The sequence below is a fragment of the Abramis brama genome, assembly GCF_963993115.1.
Source record: "Abramis brama genome assembly, chromosome: 11".
NCBI lineage: Eukaryota > Metazoa > Chordata > Actinopteri > Cypriniformes > Leuciscidae > Abramis > Abramis brama.
In genome coordinates, this window is record NC_139973.1 from 22731476 (window position 1) to 22752733 (window position 21258).

Below are 21258 nucleotides of genomic sequence, written 5' to 3' on the forward strand. Positions count from 1 at the left end.
CAGAAAATTATATATAATAAACCACAAAGATAGCCAGTGAATGGACTTAAAAGACTTAAGGATGAGATGAATATATATATATATATATATATATATATATATATATATATATATATATATATATATATATATATATAAACAAACTGCCGTTCAAAAGTATGGGATCAGTAAGATTTTTAATGTTTTAAAAGAAGTGTCTTATGCTCACCAAGGCTGCATTTATTTGATTAAAAATACAACAACAAAAAAAAAACTGTAATATTGTTAAATATTATGACGATTTAAAATAACTGTTTTCTATTTGAATATATTTTTAAATGTAATTTATTGCTGTGATGCAAAGCTGAATTTTCAGCATCATTACTCCAGTCTTCAGTGTCACATGAACCTTCAGAAATCATTCTAATATGTTGATTTGCTGCTCAAGAAACGTTTATTATTATCATCAATGTTGAAAACAGTTATGTACAATTTTTTTCGGGATTCTTTGATGAATAGAAAGCTCAAAAGAACAGCATTTATCTTAAATAGAAACTTTTCTATAATAATATAATACTACAATACACCAACGTTCAAAAGTTTGGGGTCAGTAAGATTTTTCTTTTTTTGGGGGGGGGATAAAAGAAAACAATACTTTATTCAGCAAGGAAGGATGCATTAAATTGATCAAAAGTTACAGTAAAGACATTTATAATGTTACAAAAGATTAAGATTCTATATCAAATAAATGAAATAGAACTCTCCTATATACAATATTTATTGTAGCCTATCTTAAATAATCTATTAACATATAGCCTATTAATAATAACAAATTAAACGAACTTCATTTGAATGCTGTCACGGCACGAGGGGCTATAAATGAAAACAGCCACTCATTTATAGTCACATAGGCTACTTGTGTAATCTACAGAAATACAGGTATAAAGTCACAACTTTATTGCTCGGGCATTTACAGTATTTACAAAATATATACTTTAAGTAACATAATATACAGAAAGGTAAAGTGATATGGGAAATGAAGGAGAAAATAAAGCACATACATAACAATGAATAAAAAATGTAACCAATAATAATAACAATAATAATAATAATAATAATAATAGGCCTATAAAAATATAAAATAAAAAAAATAACATTCAGTGAATGGATTTAAAAGATGAATACAAATGTGCACAGGCACAGCATATTCTTTAAATATTTAGGCTATTGATGATCAACTTAATTTGAATGCTGTCTATAGGTAACATCGCGAGCAATATAATAGACTATGTTAATATTATCATTTCTTAATTAAGAAATTATTTTAGCTTCTTCTTAGTTAAAAATAATTATTATTATAGGCCTATCCGTTTCTGATAATTCTAGGTTGCTATGGTCACGCAGGTTGTTTACGTATTTAACTCGTGGCCACGACCATATGTCGTTCTCTCAACATAGGATTTCGAGTCCACGACTTTACATCGCATCCCCACGAGTTAATATGACGTTCCCACTAATTAATATCTCGTGGCCACGACATATTACGTTCCCACGAGTTTGTATGTCGTGGCCACGACAAAACTAAGTGAACCGAACATGTCCCCTCCCGGGGTCACTGTACTAATCATACAAAAAGAAAATAACATGATAAATATTACCTAAATAATTACTGCCGTTATAAGACATTGTAAAAAGCACAGAAAACATTGATCCTCTCCTCTTACAATAAAGCGTCCAGAAAAGGGGTCACTTTTCTTTATTGATGAAAGTGGCGGATAATAAGAAAGTACAATAGTTTTTCTATAGCAACTATGATATTTTTGCACCATGGTGAATTGTTTATGGGAAACTATGTGGTTTTGTGAATTGTACTCGCACCTCTGGTCAGCAGAGTTTTCCAAAGCTCGAGCTGGAGATCCGCTGCGTCTACGGACGATAACACAGATCACTCCCGTCAGCAGCTTAAACGGCAGTGTCCACAGCCTGTGGAAGATCCGAAGGCGCTGGGTCAAGGCGTTTTTGCAGGGGAATCTGCGTTGGCTCTGCTTTTGGTTCTGGGTCAGGCGCAGCGGCCCATCATCATCCTCACACACTGCGTGAGCCACGGCAGGAGCTCGATACCTTAATCCGAGGGTCTCTTTCCGTGCACTTTCTGTTGTCCTCGATGATGGATAAACACTGTGAAACTGCGGTTAATTTTAAGACTTCTACAGGTGAGATTGTTTCTCAACACTTGCGCAAGGGCGCCGCCATCTTGGGGTGGACCCAGAATGCACCGCGCACATCGGGGGCGAGGCTACTTCTGAGGACGTCAACGAATACGTCACCGCTCGTTGGGTGGAAGACCTAAGCCCAGCCCAAGTAACCCCGGGAGATTAGAATCGGTCTTTGTCAGACACGTGGTTTTGTTGTGTGTGACGTCACCGCGGCGCCATTTTTGAGGTATCGCTATTGACTGAAACAACCGCGATTACAAGAATAGAAGTAAATAATAGAAGTAAATAAAATAACTATTTACTATTTAGTTAAATAAAATAACTAATATAACTACTTAGATAACTATCTAGATAATAAGTAAATATAAGTAAATATAACTCGCAAACCTGGAGAAGCAAAAGAAGATTGAGAAAAGGCCATACCGAGATAAACTCAATAAAGATGCCAGGGACCGTTATTTGGAGAAATTGTCATCCATTCAGAACATAGATCCATATGAGCTGACTGCATTAAGTTGGAGTGCTGACCCCGCATTGCTACCTTCATCCTCATACTTAGACATTGTAAATTATCTCGTTTATGGTATAAGCGCATATACCAGTGAACAATTTAAAAACTATAAATCTCTGGAAGCCCACGGACATTTCACCAATGGCTGGGTACAGGATTTATTTACATTCCGACCGAAGGACTGCGACAACACAGTAGTAACAGCAAAGGTATGTTTGCTGTAATGATGATGATAATGTCATGTTAACTGTATATCATCAGTGACTGATTAAGGATGGTTTGTTTGGTTTTAGCTTGAACGTGTCAAATAAATTGTTACAAATAAATTGTTATACTATACTCTCTTTCATGCATTTTTTTCTTTATTGTATAAATTACACAAACCAATACCTAACACAATAAAACAAACATTGTTCCAATAAAATAAGTCATCATCATGAAACAAATTGTCTGATATATTACTGAACTGCAGCCAAAGTAAGTTGTTATCAACAGATCTTGCACTCACAACGGCTGAATGACACACCACTCAAGCCCTGGGTCATCATCAGCTTATCAGGGGCTATAACTTCTGGTCACTGCACATGTATGGCAGGAATTGCCGAAACATGCACACATGTTGCAGCTTTGCTCTTCAAGTTGGAAGCAGTAGTCAGATGCAGAGAGACAACAACAGTTACTGGCCAACCTGCATACTGGATGATACCAAGTAACATTACAAAAGTGAGAGCGGAGGTAGGACACAGAATAGACTTTACTTCTGCAAAAGCAAAAAGAAAGTGTCTTAATAATCTCCTGGATGGTGAGGTAGCAAGCATACCTGCTTTAAGGACTTCATCGAACATGTGTAGGTTCAATACTGCAACACAGGAGCAGTGGGAATCATATCTTGCACAACTGCAGAAAGTATCTCCAAAAGCTGCAATTCTGTCAACTTTGCCTGTTTATTGTGATGCTTTTACAGACCCAGTACAGCCGTTCTCAGCACCAGATTCACTGCGCAGTCTACGCGATAAAAAAATGGATGGCAGTGAACTGTCTGTCTTGCGCCAGTACTGCAAAACCATAGCAAGTAAGGTAAATGTTACACCTGAGCAGGCTGAGTTCATTGAAAGACAGACCAGAAAGCAGCACAAATGCTCATCTTGGTTTCACTTGCGCACTGGGAGAATTACTGCATCCAAAATGCATTCAGTCTTTGTGTCTGACTTTGACAACCCTGCGCTGTCTACAGTGAGAGCAGTTTGTTACCCCAACAGTAGTTCTACAAACCAGTGTCCTGCTACTGCATGGGGAAGACAAAATGAGGAAAATGGGAGGACACAGTATAAACTGCAAACCATGAAACATCACTGTGACATGCAAATTAGTGAGTGTGGTTTCATCATAAACCCCAAGTTTCCTCAGGTTGGAGCATCGCCAGATGGATTGGTGCAGTGTACCTGCTGTGGAAAAGGCTGCATCGAGATAAAGTGCCTGTATAAGTACCGGAACAGCACTGTGGAGGAAGCATGCAGCAGCTGTGACAAAGACTTCTGTTTAGAAGTTGTGAGTGGTGAGCTTAAGCTAAAGGAGGGTAGTCCATACGACAAGCAAGTCCAGACACAAATTTTTGTGGCTGATGCAGAGTACTGTGATTTTATTTTGTGGACTTTAAAAGACTGCACTGTGGTGCGTGTTGCACCTGACCCACAGCTCTGGAATAATGTTCTTAAAAAGGCACAGCAATTTTTTGAGTTTGTGTGTCTCCCTGAACTTGTAAGTGATTACTTCACTCACATGCCACTTAAGGCGGGTATACACTGTGCGATTTTCGTCCGATTTTGAGCCGATTTCTGACTCGTGCGACTCTTTTTCGGGTCGGGCCGATTTTCAGCTTTGTCGTGTGTCGTTTGTCATACAGTGTTCGTACAGTGTACAGGGGGGAAAGAGAGGCGATTAACCTCTCACGACCGGCAATCGTATGGTCGGATGAATTTCTGGCATGTTAGAAATTTTGGTCGCTCCTCGTGACTATATCGCACAGTTGAAGCAGTGATAAGAACCGATTGCTCTAAACTCTGTGTTTTTTCCCTCACTGCGCCTGCGCGAAAACATTTCATTGCAGCAAAAAAAAAAAAAAAAAAAAAACGAAAAAAAACGAAAAAAGGGAGATCTTTAAGTTCTGTAGTTCAAAGCTACAAATTACTGTTGCTTACCTCCAGTTTGTGTTGCAAAATGGATTAACCATTACCCACTTCTTCCAAGCCACTTGCCTCTTTTATTGTTAAAAAATGTTTTTGAAATAAAGCTGTTTTTAATTTTCATTGATGAATTATTGCAGTGTTCGGACATATTATAGACTGTTAATAATTAATTATATGTATATAATTAATTGTAATCGACCTAAATGTTTTAGACCATTTTTAATGAGGAGAAGTATAAGCTTCTAGCCTATGTAATATTTTATTATCCTCACAGCGCGTTGGTTATGCGGTGATGCGCTATGAAATTGTTGCGTGGCAATTTAATTATAGCCTATCACTTTAATAGCCTAGGCCTTCCCTAATAATAATAATAATAATAATAATAATAATAATACAACAATACTAGCCTACTAATAATTTAATATATAAATTGGAAATGCTAAATCTTCTTGATATTGATAGCTGATGCTTGTTTCGACAATATCTCTGGATAGGCTAATTATGATATCATCCATAGGCACAACCCGGCACGAGGATTTATCGCGCTGATTCGCGCATATTTCACACGCATAGTGTGAGCAGTCAAGTCGCAGCTCGACGTTCGGACCGTACAGTGTGAGCACATAAATCCTGAGCTTTGGCTTTACATCGCATGCGATCTACTCGTTCAGTGTGAGTAGGTTCCTTGCTGAAATCGCACAGACATCGCACAGTGTATGCCCGCCTTTAAACAGATTCCTGTTCCAGATGGGGAAAAAACTCAAGAGACCTCTAAAACAGTACAGAAGAAGGGCAGGACCAGCAGAAGTGTTGAGAAGTTGTGGTGCATTTGCCGTGGGCAAGAAAGCAAGGACGACATGGTAGCCTGTGACAACCAAAACTGCACAATTGTGTGGTTTCATCTCACTTGTGTGGGGCTACAACATGCACCTGCCAAAGAAGACATTTGGATCTGTTCTCGTTGTTCCACATAAGCCCAAGCTGCTGTCTCGCATGTTAGATGTTTTCCTTCAAGCAAACACACTCAGGTTTTTGTCAAAGTATTACTAGACACTTCTAGTAATAATAACTGTTCACCTCTTGTTGACACCGTTCAGGTTACAAACACATTTTATCAAAAACACATTTACAAACACACAGGTTATCAAAAACGTGTGTTGTAGAACATACAATGCTACAAAAAGGCATGACCTAAAGCAGTGGTTCTCAATTCCAGTCCTCGTGACCCACTGCTCTGCACATTTTGTATGTCTCTCTTATCTGACACACTCAGTTCAGTTCATGGAGTCTCTCCTAATGAGCTGATGATCTGGTTCAGGTGTGTTAAATAAGGGAGACATACAAAATGTGCAGAGCAGCGGTCCCGAGGACTGGAATTGAGAACCACTGACCTAAAGTGAGTGTCTGCACTTTAATGTTTAAAGTTTAAAAGTTAATTAATGTTAATTCATGTAATGATTACTTGCATTCACAAATATATAAACTACATAATAATAAATATATAATATTCTGTTCATGTGCATCACTGATTTGCAGTTATCAATATTGTAATTGTCAAAATATGCAAGTATTGTTTTCATACTTCATTTAGCTGTCAAAGTGAATAACATAAAAACAAATTTATGAAAAATGTTGTCATACATGTTTTATTGTTAATGCAAGGCTGGTCAAGCAGGATAAAGCATCAGCACATTGCAATAGATTGCAACAAGGGTTGAAAACCACTGTACTACACTACAGTTGGACATTGGTTTGTCAGCGCACAACAGACAGTGACAATCTTATCTAAAAATGTGATATCCTCACCTTCACATGGGAGGATCATGTTGATGGGAATGGTTCCTGTTAAAATGTTATATTTTTGACAAATATTTCCAATCACTCTTTCAACATGGATTCTTAGGTGAGCTACTTTTCGTGTCTCCTCTACATCTCTTGCAGCTAGCTGACAGTAACCCTTTGTAAAGGCTGGGAGTTTGACCTCTGCACACAACATGCCAACACTTTCCTTTATATCAAAACCTCTATCAGCCAATACAATGTCCCCTGGCAACAATTTTTCAAGAAAACCACTATTTTCTGTAATGTGTTTGTCACTTGTACGGCCACCCCACCCTTTGGATATAAAACAAATAGATCCCTTGGGTGTAATACCTATCAAATACTTCATAGTGTGATTGTGCTTGTAGCTGGAAAACATTTGAGCACGTGCTTTTAGATTTGATGGTTTCTCTGTGAAAATCTCAAAACAGTCAATGATCACTGCTACTCTGCGTCCAAAGGACTCCACAAATTGGTGAGGCATAATTTTTTGTAAAGTGTCTCTATCTGGCCATATGATGGAACGGCTCAGGTTTGCATACATAAATGACACAATTTCCTGAAATGTTCTGTATACTGTCTTTGGGGAAACACGAAAGAGATGGGCTAGATGTTGTGCAGGCAGATCCAGTCTGAGGCGCATAAAGGTTAAGAGAAGCATTTGAAATGGACTAAGAACTTTCCTCTTTTGGTCTGACATGAGAGGCACCAAAAAACTTAGCAAGGCCATAAAGGTTCCCAGGTTTGGCATCCCTGTGTAGTACTTTACTTTATCGTCATTGTCTCCAAAAAAACTATCAGACATCCTGTGCTCATCAAGTTCGCGTCGCAGCTGTCTGTTTTCTTCCAACAGGCGGTTTACTTCTGCACCTCTGTGCACACATAAGTTGCATTCTGTTTGTGTCACTGCCATCCCCTGAGTGTTGTGGGTCTCTTCCTCAGTGTGTCGCTCGCCATCTCCAGTCACTTGTGTCTCCTCAGCATATGGCACATCTTCATCAGCCTCGTGTGTCTCCTCAGTGTGTCGCTCACCATCTCCAGTCGCTTGTGTCTCCTCAGCATGTGGCACAGCATCTCCATCAGCCTTGTGTGCCTCCTCAGTGTGTCTCTCACCATCTCCAGTCGCTTGTGTCTCCTCAGCATGTGGCACAGCATCTCCATCAGCCTTGTGTGTCTCCTCAGTGTTTCGCTCACCACCTCCTTCAGCTGGCTGCAGTGTGTTTTTTCTTTGCTCCCTCTTACTTGGTCTTGCAGAGCGTGTAGTGTTGGTGTGAGAGATTTCTGTGTGACCCAGATGGAGGGAGGGTGCCCAGTCTGGGTCAGTCTCCATCATCTCATATGCAGGCTGACCTGCAATAACATGAAAAAGGTTTAAATAAATAAATAAATAGTTTAAATAAATTTAAATAAAAAAAAGTAAAAGCAGGACCTCAGCTTTTAATTGCACGTGCTTATTTAACACAATTCTCTCACGTGAAGACCGCATTTGTCAACCCTCGCGGAGTCGCGGCAAGTGCACACTCACAGCACCAGAGTAATCTTGACGGCACTTGCAAGAAAATGGATAAGTAGGCTACATAATCAAATTCACAAATATTGCACCATTTAAATATTATTAAAAATACATAGGCTATGAGTTACTAAAACAATATTTGTCAAAGAATACACTTGTTCACAGTTTGAACGTTCTTGTTTCCATTTGTTTAATTTCAAGATCTGAGGTGAATTATCCATTGTTGCTTTTACAGCTACAAAGCTGGAGCACTAAACGATATTCAAAGTCACATTGCATGCTTTTAACATTAAATAAAGCACATAAACACTACCTGAGATTATCATTGACACACTTTGTTTGTTGTTCCAGCCGCAACGTCGCAGAAAAAAAAAAACTGGGGGAGGGTGGGGAGGGGGGTTGAGGTTTAAAGCGGTTTATCGCAATACCGCGGGAATTTCTTGCTTTTCAACCGCGGTAAGAAAAAAATCCATATGTATAAGACGATTGCATAACATTTTACAGTATAAACAATAAAAGATGATATGTTAACCCGTTTCTCCCATGATCGCGGTTACATCCGTGCGTTGTTTGGAGCTATCTGTGCCAGAGAATTCATTCAAAACGACTCGTGGATAAAATGTTATATACTTCAAATTTGTCAACATCACTTAAATGTCTTACCTTTATGAAAATGTCGAGAGCAGACATACATAAACGGAGATATGTTTCCAAAGGTGATGGTTTTGCGTCGCACAGCTCCAACCCAGGCCATCCGACGCCTCTTTGTTACGTCCACTACAAGCTGTCCATGTCCTTTCTTCAAAGTGGGAAAACTAAAAAACCTTTCCCCGCTGTTTAGTTTGTGACCCTTTCTGTCATGAGACTTACTATTGCAGCCTATCACACAACAAGAACGTAACGTTACCATTTTACCACATTTACGACCAACACAATCCTCCCAATAGAACACACTAGCATTGATACCTTACAAATGGCGGCTATACCCATAATGCATTTCGTGTTTCACGAGTGTGACGTCACCTGACAATGAGCGATATACATGTTCTAACAAAAACAAGTCTTTGCAATCTATAATTGACTTGTTCCTAATTTCTACCTCCGCTTTGCAATATGTTAAGGAAATTGTTCATATTTATGCCCCTTTAACTGATCATAAGCTTATTTCTTTAAAGTCGGCATGCAATCAAATTTGACAAATCTTTTTATATGTAATATTGTAGTGTTTATTATAAATGATTTATCTGTGCACTTCATTATTTTTTTAAAATTCATGTACCCTTATAATCTTTAATCAAAAACATTACCCTTCCCTCCCCCCTCGAAACGACCTCTCTTCTCTTTTGGTCACGTGCCATGGCGAAAGGGTGCGGCCAGAGCCGATGAGGGTGCGGCTATCGGTCTCGTTTCTGCTCTCGAGGGTGAACTTGACTTGACTCATCTTGGTTCGCGGGAGGCTCATATAAATATGAGCTGATTCCTGCCTGAAAATTTAGCTGCTCGTCCTTGTTGCCGGGCTCCTCAATAAAAAATCCTTCATGGGAGGGTAACGGTGGGGAGTCCGGTGGAGAGAAATCCTCCACACCTGAATGTAAACTGGCATTCAAATCTGCCTCCATTTTGTTTGCAACGCCCAACCTCCAACGATCCAATCAATTCCTGAAGAACGAAATCAAGCCCCGCCCTACATTTTTTCTCTAATTTCAGAAGCCGTTTCACTCGGATATACGTCACAACAAGGGAATACGTCACAACAAGGAAATACGTCACAACAAGGAAAAACAATACGTCACAACAAGGAAAAAATGACAATCTCAACTTCCGTTTCATGCCGACTTTAACCATACTTTAACGCTCACAGGGACCAAAGGGAACTCTAGTCTCAGAGGGTACTGGAAATTTAATAATAATATTTTTAATGATGAGTATTTTAATAACTGTGTTAAAAAAAATTGCCATTGATATCTTTGGAGGGTTAAGAGATCGATTTAAAAAATAAATGGGAATTTTTCAAATATAATGTCAGAAAGATTGCTGTTAGTAAAGAGTTTTTTTTTTAAAAAAATCAGCAGACAAAAAGAGTTAAATTTACTGGATAAATTAGGAATATTGAAACAAAAGCAAAATCTTACTAAGGAGGAAGAAGCTGAATTAGTTATAATTCAAACCCATCTTGACCAAATGTATTTAGACTTAGCTAAAGGTGCTTTTATTCGTTCTAGAGCGAAATGGCTTGAAGAGGGTGAAAAAAATACAAGTTATTTTTTTGCTCTTGAGAAAAGAAATTTTAAAAGAAATGCTTTAACGCCATTAAATATCAATGGGAGTCATTGTTTAGATCCCCAAAAAATCTCTAACTTTTTTTATTTTTTTATTTTTTTTATTTTTTTTATAAAGAATTATATAATTCTAAATTTGATCTATACAATTGTGAAGAGTTCATTCAAACAGTTCATCAAAATATTCCTATTATTGATATAGAATTTCATGACTTATGTGAATCCGATATAACAACTTCTGAGATTAAAGATGCCCTTCTTGGAATGAAAAAAGGGAAAGCACCAGGTATAACTGTAGAATTTTATTTACATTTTTGGGAACTGATTGAAGCTCCTCTTTATAATATGTATAATGAATGTATTAGTAATGGAGAAATTACTAATACATAATGTCTACTAATACATAATGTCTACATACAGTAATGTCTACTAATGTTTACTAATGTCTACTACTATGAAACAAGGTATCATTTCATTAATTGCTAAACCAGATAAAGATCCTCATTTAATAGAAATTTGGAGACCAATTTCTCTTCTAACAATTGATTATAAATTAATTACTTTAGTGTTTGCTAATAGATACAGGAAGGTTTAAATAAAATTATTAGTGAACCTCAAATAGGCTTTCTAAAGGGTCGACATATAACTAACAATATTAGACTTGTGCTTGACCTGTTAGATTATGCTGAGAATGTTGATGAAGGTGCAGTAATTTTCTTTTTGGACTTTTATAAAGCGTTCGATACAATTGAACACGAATTCTTATTTAAAACTATGACGCTTTTAGGATTTGGGAATACATTTTTGAATGCAGTTAAAATGTTTTACAACGATATTAATAGTTCTGTAATACTTAATACTTCCACCTCTAAAAGATTTAACATTAATCGTGGTGTACGTCAAGGTTGCCCAAGGTTTTATTTTTGTTGGTAGTTGAATTATTAGGGCCCAAGCCCTGAAAGGGCGAAGGCCCTATTGTTTTCGGTAGGATTATTATTATTATTAGGGCCCAAGCCCTGAAAGGGCGAAGGCCCTATTGTTTTCGGTAGGATTATTATTATTATTATTATTATTATTATTATTATTATTTTGTCAACCTTTCGGGCACTTTTGGGGCCCTTAACATGCTCGAAAACTCTTGAAATTTTGCACACACGTCAGAACCCGCGGCCATCAGGGCCGGACTGAAGCTGGTACCCGGGCGTGGCAGGGGGGCTCGACAGCGCCCCCTGGAACGGGATCCAAACACGTGTCCATAAATCAAACACGCTTGCATGTAATAATATGAAACTCGGTACACATATAGATCTCATTGGGCCGAACAACTTTCGTGCTCTAAGTTTTACGCCAGCCAAACAGGAAGTTGGCTATTTAGCGTTGTTTGGAAACGCATGCTGTGGAATTTAATGTACTCCTCCTAGGGAATTCATCGATTCGCCTCCAAACTCGGTGTGCATGAAGTCAAGACATTGAGGATGCTAAATTGCGGACGGATTTTTGATATCTCGAACGGTTTGGCCGTGGCGAGGAAACAAATTTATGGCGAAAAAATGAAACAGGAAGTGTGTTATAACTTCTGCATACATTAACTGATCTTGATGAAACTTCAGCAGTGTGTTCGTTGTAAGAGGCCGATCACATGGATGTGACTATTGTGAGTCAAAGTTATAGCGCCACCAACAGGCAGCAGGAAGTACATCACTTTCAAAATGCTTTGAAATCAGTGTCTTATTTTTACCCGATTTGCTTCAAACTTTATGCGTACAATGTAGACACACGGCAGATGTAAACCTGTGAAAGGATTATTGATATCTTAGATACTGTTGCCGTGGCAACGCATCAAACTTTAATATTATTTTTTGATGCTTTTGAGACTCTTAACATACTTGAAATTGCATGAAACTCAACAGACACATCACATTTATTAGCCCGTAGACATGTGCAAAGTTTCAGAAACGGGCGTGGTGGAATGGCTCAGTAGCGCCACCTTTAGTCAAAAATGGGGGCTTAGTTTTTCCTAGAATCACAAAACTTGGTATGTGTATTGTTCTCATCAAGACGGACAACTTTCTAATTTACATGAACCATCTCCGACCAACAGGAAGAGAGATATTTTGGTTTGAATGTGGATTTTCTGAAGAATTTTCTCTCCCTCTCTCTGTGTCTGTGTGTGTGTGAGGGGAGGGGGAGATTTGACTATTGCTTTTATATTGTTAATCAAGGTTTCAGGGGCTTTTGGGGTCCTTAACGTGCTCAAAAACTCTTGAAACTTTGCACACAGGTCAGAACCCACGGCCATCAGGGCCGGGCTGAAGCTGGTACCCGGGCGTGGCTGGGGGGCTCAACAGCGCCCCCTTGAACGGGGTTCTAAAACTTGATCCATATATCAAACACGCTCGCATGAATTAATATGAAACTCGGTACACATATAGATCTCATCGGGCCGAACAACTTTACCCCGGTCAAGTTTTACGCCAGCCCAACAGGAAGTCGGCTATTATGGGTTGTTTGGAAAACGCTTGCTGTGGAATGTGAAATACTCCTCCTAGAAAATTCACCGTGTCCCCTTCAAACTCGGTGTGCATGTAGTCAAGACTTTGAGGATGCTAAATTGCGGACGGATTTTTGATATCTCGAACGGTTTGGCTGTGGCGAGGAATCGAATTTATGGCGAGAAAAGAGAAACACGGAAGTGGAATAACTTCTGCATACATTAACTGATCTTGATGAAACTTCAGCAGTGTGTTCGTGGTAAGAGGCCGATCAGATGGATGTAGCTATTGTGAGTCAAAGTTATAGCGCCACCAACTGGCAGCAGGAAGTGTGTCACTTTCAACATGCTTTTGACAAAAGTGGGGGGGTTAGTTTTAACTACAGTAAAGAAAAAACAGTTTGTATATTGTTCTCATCAAGCCGGACAACTTTCTAATTTACATTCAATAGCTCTGGCCATCAGGAAGTCAGATATTTTGGTCTGAATGTGAATTTTTTTGCAAAATCAGCCTCTGAATTTTTAGCCACTCCTCTTAAACTATTTATTTTATTCGTACCAAACTTTTTCAACATGATGAAACTACATTAAATATGCTAAATTGTGAATGGATAATAAATATCTCAAATGGTTTTGCTATGGCGAGGGATTAAAGTAATGTCCAAAAAGGAAACACTAAAAATCTTCTAAAAATGTAATTATATACCATTTATTTCTATATAAAAGAATACAAATATCACAAATAAACCCATTTTATTCTGTTTTTGCAATTCAAGAAGAATGAAAAAGTTAAAACAGGCTATTTAGTGCTATTTGGTTCAACAAAAAAGCAAACATAGGGCTATACTGCCCTCTTGTGTCCAAAAGGACATCAAAATAGTATATAAAACTTTTTACCAGGTAGGCCAATATTGTATTTAAATATACATTTATTAGGTATGTGTCTGAGGATATTTTCCCACCGGTTAATCGACGTGTGACACGAGTGGGTGCTTTTAAATCGCTAATATAATAGTGAAAGAAAAATAATGATAATGTTGCACACACAAATCACACACATGTGGGAAAGAATGATGCTTTTAAACAACACTAAACCGCCATTAGGTGTCGCCAGGCATCCATCTTAATAAGCGAGTCATTGATTCATTCGTTCAAACGATTCGTTCGAATGAGTCGATCATGATTAAGACAGATGTTTATGGATTGATCATTCAATCTTTGAGTCAACCGATTCGTTAAAAATGCTGAATCGTTCAGTTATGAGAAAACACGTGATGGTTCTGCCGTGATCTTTGTTTAACTATTTTCGCTGCTGAAACAGAACAAAAACAGTCAACATTGAATCTAAAATGTAAGTGACTTAATTGTAACTGTTTATTAACCTGTTGTATGAAATCTAGGGGTGGGAGAAAAAATGTATTCTTAGATGCATCGCGATGCGGACGTGGACGATTCTGAATCGATTCACAAATGTCAAAAAATCGATTCTCTAAAAAAATATTTTTCTAATAACGTAATATTGACGGAAGGCAAAAGGCGGAACTCTAAGCGGACGTGCGTGCAGTCTGTGGCGCGCACATAACAGAGAAGTTTCTTCTGCTCACCAAGGCTGCATTTATTTGATTAAAAATACAAACAAAAACAGTAATATTGTAAAATATTATTCCAATTTAAAACGGCTGCTTTCTATTTTAATATATTTTAAACTGTTATTTATTCCTGTGATCAAAGCTGAGTTTTCAGCATCATTACTCCAGTCGTCACTGTCACATGATCCTTCAGAAATTATTCTAATATGATGATTGATACTCAAGAAACATTCATTATTATTTTAAATGTCGAAAACAGTTGTGTACAGTCTTTGATGAATAGAAAGTTCAAAAGAACAGCATTTATCTGAAATCTAAAGCTTTTGTAACGTTAAACACTACCGCTCAAAAGTTTTGGGTTAGTAATAATTACAATTTTATTTTTGGGGGAAATAAATAAAATAAATCAGTACTTTTATTTATGAAGGATGAGTTAAACTGATCAACAGTTACAGTAAAGACATTTATAATGTTAAAAATATATATATTTGAAATATATGCTGTTCTTTTGAACTTAACATTCATCAAAGCATTTTGAAAAAAAAAATCTGTACACAACTGTTTTCAACATTGAAAATAATAATGAATATTTATTGAGCATCAATCATCATATTAGTATGATTTCTGAAGGATCATGTGACACTGAAGACTGGAGTAATGATGCTGAAAACTCAACTTTGATCACAGAAATGAATTACTATGTAAAATATTTAAAAATTGAAAACAGCTGTTTTAAATTGGAATAATATTTCACAATATTACTGTTTTTGTTTGTATTTTTAATCAATAAATGCAGCCTTGGTGAGCAGAAGAGACTTCTCCTAAAACATTAAAAATCTTACTGACCCCAAACTTTTGAACAATAATATATATATATATATATATATACATATATATGTATGTGTGTGTATGTATGTATGTATGTATGTATATATATATATATATATATATATATATATATATATATATATATATATAAATATAGCTGCGAGCAGCGATGGAGGGCCCAAGCCGGCGGTACCGCCACCCCGGTGCCTTTAGGTAACTAAAGGCACCGGGGTTGCGGTGCCACCGGCTTGGGCCCGTAATCGCTGCTCGCAGCTATATTTATTATTATTATTATTATTTTGTCAAACTTTCGGGCACTTTTGGGGCCCTTAACATGCTCGAAAACTCTTGAAACTTTGCACACAGGTCAGAACCCGCGGCCATCAGGGCCGGGCTGAGGCTGGTACCCGGGCGTGGCAGGGGGGCTCGACAGCGCCCTCTGGAACGGGATCCGAACACGTGTCCATAAATCAAACACGCTTGCATGTAATAATATGAAACTCGGTACACATATAGATCTCATCGGGCCGAACAACTTCCGCGCTCTAAGTTATTAGCTCCGCCCAACAGGAAGTCGGCTATTTAGGGTTGTTTGGAAACGCATGCTGTGGAATTTAATGTACTCCTCCTAGAGAATTCATCCAATCTCCTCCAAACCCGGTCAGCATGAAGTCAAGACATTGAGGATGCTAAATTGCGGACGGATTTTTGATATCTCGAACGGTTTGGCCGTGGCGAGGAAACGAATTTATGGCGAAAAAATGAAACAGGAAGTGTGTTATAACTTCTGCATACATTAACTGATCTTGATGAAACTTCAGCAGTGTGTTCGTTGTAAGAGGCCGATCGCACAGATGTGACTATTGTGAGTCAAAGTTATAGCGCCACCAACAGGCAGCAGGAAGTACATCACTATTAAAATGCTTTGAAATCACTGTCTTATTTTTACCAGATTTGCTTCAAACTTTATGTGTACAATGTAGACACACGGCAGATGTAATCCTGTGAAATGATTATTGATATCTTAGATACTGTTGCCGTGGCAACGCATCAAACTTTAATATTCTTTTTTTATGCTTTTGAGACTCTTAACATACTTGAAATTGCATGAAACTCGACAGACACATCACATTTATTAGCCCGTAGACATGTGCAAAGTTTCAGAAACGGGCGTGGTGAGGGGCTCAGTAGCGCCACCTTTAGTCATAAGTGGGGGGGGGTAGTTTTATCAACAGCAACAAAACTTGGTATGTGTATTGTTCTCATCAAGACGGACAACTTTCTAATTTACATGATCTATCTCCGACCAACAGGGAGAGAGATATTTTGGTTTGAATGTGGATTTTCTGAAGAATTTTCTCTCCCTCTCTCTGTGTCTCTGTGTGTGTGAGGGGAGGGGGGATTTGACTATTGCTTTTGTATTGTTAATCAAGGTTTCAGGGGCTTTTGGGGTCCTTAACATGCTCAAAAACTCTTGAAACTTTGCACACAAGTGAGAACCCCCTGCCATCAGGGACGGGCTGAAGCTGGTACCCGGGCGTGGCAGGGGGGCTCAACAGCGCCCCCTTGAAAGGGGTCCCAAAACTTGGTCCATAGATCAAACACGCTTGCATGAATTAATATGAAACTCGGTACACATATAGATCTCATCGGGCCGAACAACTTTCCCCCGGTCAAGTTTTACGCCAGCCCAACAGGAAGTCGGCTATTATGGGTTGTTTCAGACTCTGAGTTTTTAGCTACTCTTCCTAACTGGTTTATTTTATTCACACCAAACTTTTTCAAAATGATGAAAATACATTAAAGATGCTAAATTGTGAACGGATATTAAACATCTCAAACGGTTTTGCTATAGTGAGGGACTAAAGTAATGTACAAAAAGGAAACTAAAAGCCTCATCTTCTAAAAATGTAATTAAAAAACATTTATTTCTATATAAAAGTATACAAATATCACAACTAAACCCATTTTATTCTTTTTTTCAATTTAATAATTATTTATAAGTTTAAAAATAGTAATTGTACTATTTAGTCCCATAAAAGTCAAGTCATACATAGGGCTATACTGCCCTCTTGTGTTCAAAATCAGGTAGGCCTATTGTATCTACATAAAAATATACTAGGTTTGTGACGTTGAGAATATTTTACCACTGGTTAATCTATGTGTGACACCGCTGGGGGCTTTTGAATCGCCAACTTAAAAACGAAAGTAAAATATGCTCGTCCGCACTGACATTGATAGTGGTTGAGCGAGCGTTTCAAATGAATTCCTATGGAAGCCATGAGCATTTTAGTTTCATTTTAAAATTAGCACCTTTCGGGGGGTGGATTGCTTGGAATTATTTTACAAAAGCACAATGTTGTGTTTTATTGTGACTGTACACAAAAATAAGTTAACACTTTGCAGTTTGAATGTCGTCCTGTATAATGACGGAGTATGTTTTTATGTGTCCACTGTTCAATCGCGCCCACGCCACACACACACACACGGTTTACTATCTTTGTGGGGACTCTCCATAGACTTAATGGTTTTTATACTGTACAAACTGTATATTCTATCTCCTCACACTAACCCTACCCCTAAACCTACCTATCCCAGAAAACTTTCTGCATTTTTACATTTCCAAAAAAACTCATTCTGTATGATTTATAAACTTGTTTACCCATGGGGACATCTATTTAGGTCCCCACTGTGACATGAGTCCCCATGAGTCTGTGTGCATTCAGGTTGAAGTCCCCACCGGGATAGGAAAACATGAACACATACACACACACACACACACACACACACACACACACACACACACACATTCCAGCATTGCAATCTTGACATCGCAGCCTGTTCATTATAGCCTTAATAAAATATAATAATAAAATAGTTAACCTAACATATAAAAATTACACTGCTCTAAATAGTCAGTAGTACAATTCGTACATTCACAGTAAGCACCGCTCCACTGTGATGTTTCAAGCACATTTTTGCGCGTGTGAAGAGGATGATTTTTTTCGTCGATATTGGAACACGAGTGAAGAACAAAGCCTATAATAAAGAATAGTTTAGCATCCAAATACATCGCAAATGCTGAAACATTTTGATTCTAATGAGAGGGTTACGTGAGCCCAACAGTGCTTACTTTCGTTTTTATTTTTACATTAAATTTAAAAGATTTGTTGTGGAATATTTTGAGTGTATCATAAAATCAGAATAAGGTAATAAGGTTTCTGTCTTTTATATATATATATATATATATATATATATATATATATATATATATATATATATATATATATTTATATATAAATATAGCTGCGAGCAGCGATGAAGGGCCAAAGCCGGTGGCACCGCCACCCCGGTGCCTTTAGGTAACTAAAGGCAACGGGGTTGCGGTGCCACCGGCTTGGGCCCGTAATCGCTGCTCGCAGCTATATTTATCCATTGGTATTGTTAATAATCAACAAATTCAAGGTCTCAAAATTTTTAGTAAAGAAATTAAGATATCGTAAATAGCAGATGACACAACCTTATTTTTAAAGAATATATCATTTATTCCTAATGCTATCTCCTTCATCAATATTTTCTCTAAGGCTTCTGGTTTAACTCTAAATTTATCCAAATGTGAAATCCTTCCGTTACACAGTTTAAATGATAAAGTCGTTGCTGACATTCCAGTGAAACCCTCTGTTAAATACCTAGGAATTATGGTAACAAAGGATGTCCTAGAAAGACAAAGTTTAAACTTCTCCTCTAGATTAAAAAAGACCAAAGCGTTATTAAACCGTTGGTTACAACGTGATCTCTCAGTTTATGGTCGTGTCCTGTTATCTAAAGCAGAAGGGTTGTCTCAATTTGTCTATCCCTCCTTATCTTTGTATGTTAAAGACTCTTATTGTAAAGATATAAATAATTTGTTTTACTCTTTTGTTTGGAAAAACCAATCTCAAAGACTTAAGAAAAGGGTTCTTTCTAATAAGAAAGCAGAAGGGGGACTGGAGGTACTTTTCTTTGAAGACGTTAATAGAGCTTTTAAAGTCAATTGGCTTAAAAGATGTTTGATCAATGGTAACTCTCTCTGGAACCATATCCCACATAGTACCTTTAACCAAATAGGTGGTCTATTTCTGTTAACTTGTGACTTTAATATTTCTAAACTCTCTCTTAAATTGTCCAAATTCCACCAGCAAGTTCTTTTAGGCTGGAAAATTTGCTACTCACACAATTTCTCTCCTTACACTTCCTTTATTTGGAATAATGCCAATATATTGGTTGCCAATAAATCCTTATTTTTAAGGAATTGGTTTAACAGGGATATTAATCATCTTATGAATATGTTTGATAATTATAGAAATATTTTAACATATGAACAATTCATATGAATCCATAGTTTCCCTGTGCATTTTAAGGAATTTAATTCTGTCATTAAAGCTATTTCCCCTACTCTGATTCATCTTATCAAAAGTCATATTCAGTATAACTCCACATTAATGACAAATCCAAAATTAATATTAAACGGCATCGAATTGATTGATAAAAAATGCAATAATAAACATAGTTGTACAATATTTCAAATACAAAATAAAATAGAATTATTTTTTTGGAACTCTATTATTGATAATATTAATTGGAAGGATGCTTGGTTAATCCCCTTTAAATATTGCATTAATAATAAAAATTAAAAAAAAAATTTGCATACCATTTACCCTGTTAAATCATTAATTGCAAGATACTCTGATATTGACGATTTATGTTCTTTTTGTAAAAGTGGGAAAGAGGTGTTGACGCATTTGTTTTTCGAATGCAAAATTATCCAAAATTTCTGGAAGGAATTGGCAGAATTCATCTTTAATTTAGCAAAGATTAAATACTATTTTACATTAAAAGATATTATTGTGTATTATGAAAACAAAGTTAACAAAGGTTAACTTTATACCAGCAGCCATGTCACCCTGTAGCCCAAGACTGGTTGCCCACTGAAGCTAAGCAGGGCTGAGCCTGGTTAGTACCTGGATGGGAGACCTCCTGAGAAAAACCAGGTTGCTGCTGGAAGAGGTGTTAGTGAGGCCAGCAGGGGGTGCTCACCCTGTGGTCTGTGTGGGTCCTAATGCCCCAGTATAGTGACGGGGACATTATACTGTCAAAGAGCACCGTCCTTCGGATGAGATGTTAAACCGAGGTCCCGACTCTCTGTGGTCATTAAAAATCCCAGGATGTCTTTCGAAAGAGTAGGGGTGTAACCCCGGCATCCTGGCCAAATTTGCCCAGTGGCCTCTGTCCATCATGGCCTCCTAATCATCCCCATACACTGATTGGCTTCATCACTGTCTCCTCTCCACCAGTAAGCTGGTGTGTGGTGGGCGTTCTGGCGCAATATGGCTGCCGTCGCATCATCCAAGTGGATGCTGCACATTGGTGGTGGTTGAGGAGATTCCCCCTTCTATGTAAAGCGCTTTGAGTGCCAAGAAAAGCGCTATATAAATGTAATGAATTATTATTAATTATTATTATTATTAAAGGTCTTGAATACATTGTTAATTTATTTATACTGTTGGCAAAATTTTAGATTCATAAACAAAAATATTTAAATTCATCCCCAATATTTAAGATGTTTAAATTAGAATTTGTTTGTTTCATGTCTTCACTGAAATTGTTAAAAAACAAAAAGTCATTAACAGGTTTAAAATATTTTGATATTATTTTTGGATCCCCTGCTACCAATTAATGTCACTCTTTGTTTTGTAATATTGTATGCTATGCTATGTTTGTTACTTGTTCTGTCTGCAATAAATAAATAAAAAATATATATATATTTTTTTTTTCAAAAGCCCAGCCCAAGTTTCTTTGAAAATTG

The 21258-nt window shown here is 37.4% G+C and overlaps 2 protein-coding genes across 7 annotated transcripts in view; both read right to left on the reverse strand.

Moving 5' to 3' along the window:
• The window catches only part of rptor (regulatory associated protein of MTOR, complex 1), a 339338-nt gene extending 337064 nt beyond the window's left edge, over positions 1-2274 (reverse strand). For 4 of the 5 annotated variants that reach the window (XM_084128075.1, XM_084128073.1, XM_084128074.1 and 1 more), the window contains exon 1: positions 1858-2274. The gene's annotated coding sequence lies outside the window, so the exon portion shown is untranslated. The remainder of the gene's footprint in view (positions 1-1857) is intronic. The other variant, XM_084128076.1, reaches the window with a different exon arrangement.
• Positions 2275-6528: 4254 nt separating this feature from the next.
• On the reverse strand, positions 6529-8927 carry LOC311091922 (uncharacterized protein). 2 transcript variants are annotated; one of them, XM_084128088.1, is made up of 2 exons: positions 8890-8927; positions 6529-8063 (listed from the first exon to the last, which is right to left on the reverse strand). In XM_084128088.1, the coding sequence occupies exons 1-2, from the start codon at positions 8918-8920 to the stop codon at positions 6622-6624; spliced, it is 1473 nt and encodes a 490-aa protein (XP_083984214.1). In that variant the 5' UTR covers positions 8921-8927; the 3' UTR covers positions 6529-6621. The 2 variants fall into 2 exon arrangements, with proteins under 2 accessions (XP_083984214.1, XP_083984215.1); XM_084128089.1 differs by lacking the exon at positions 8890-8927 and adding an exon at positions 8143-8192.
• Positions 8928-21258: the final 12331 nt, after the last annotated feature.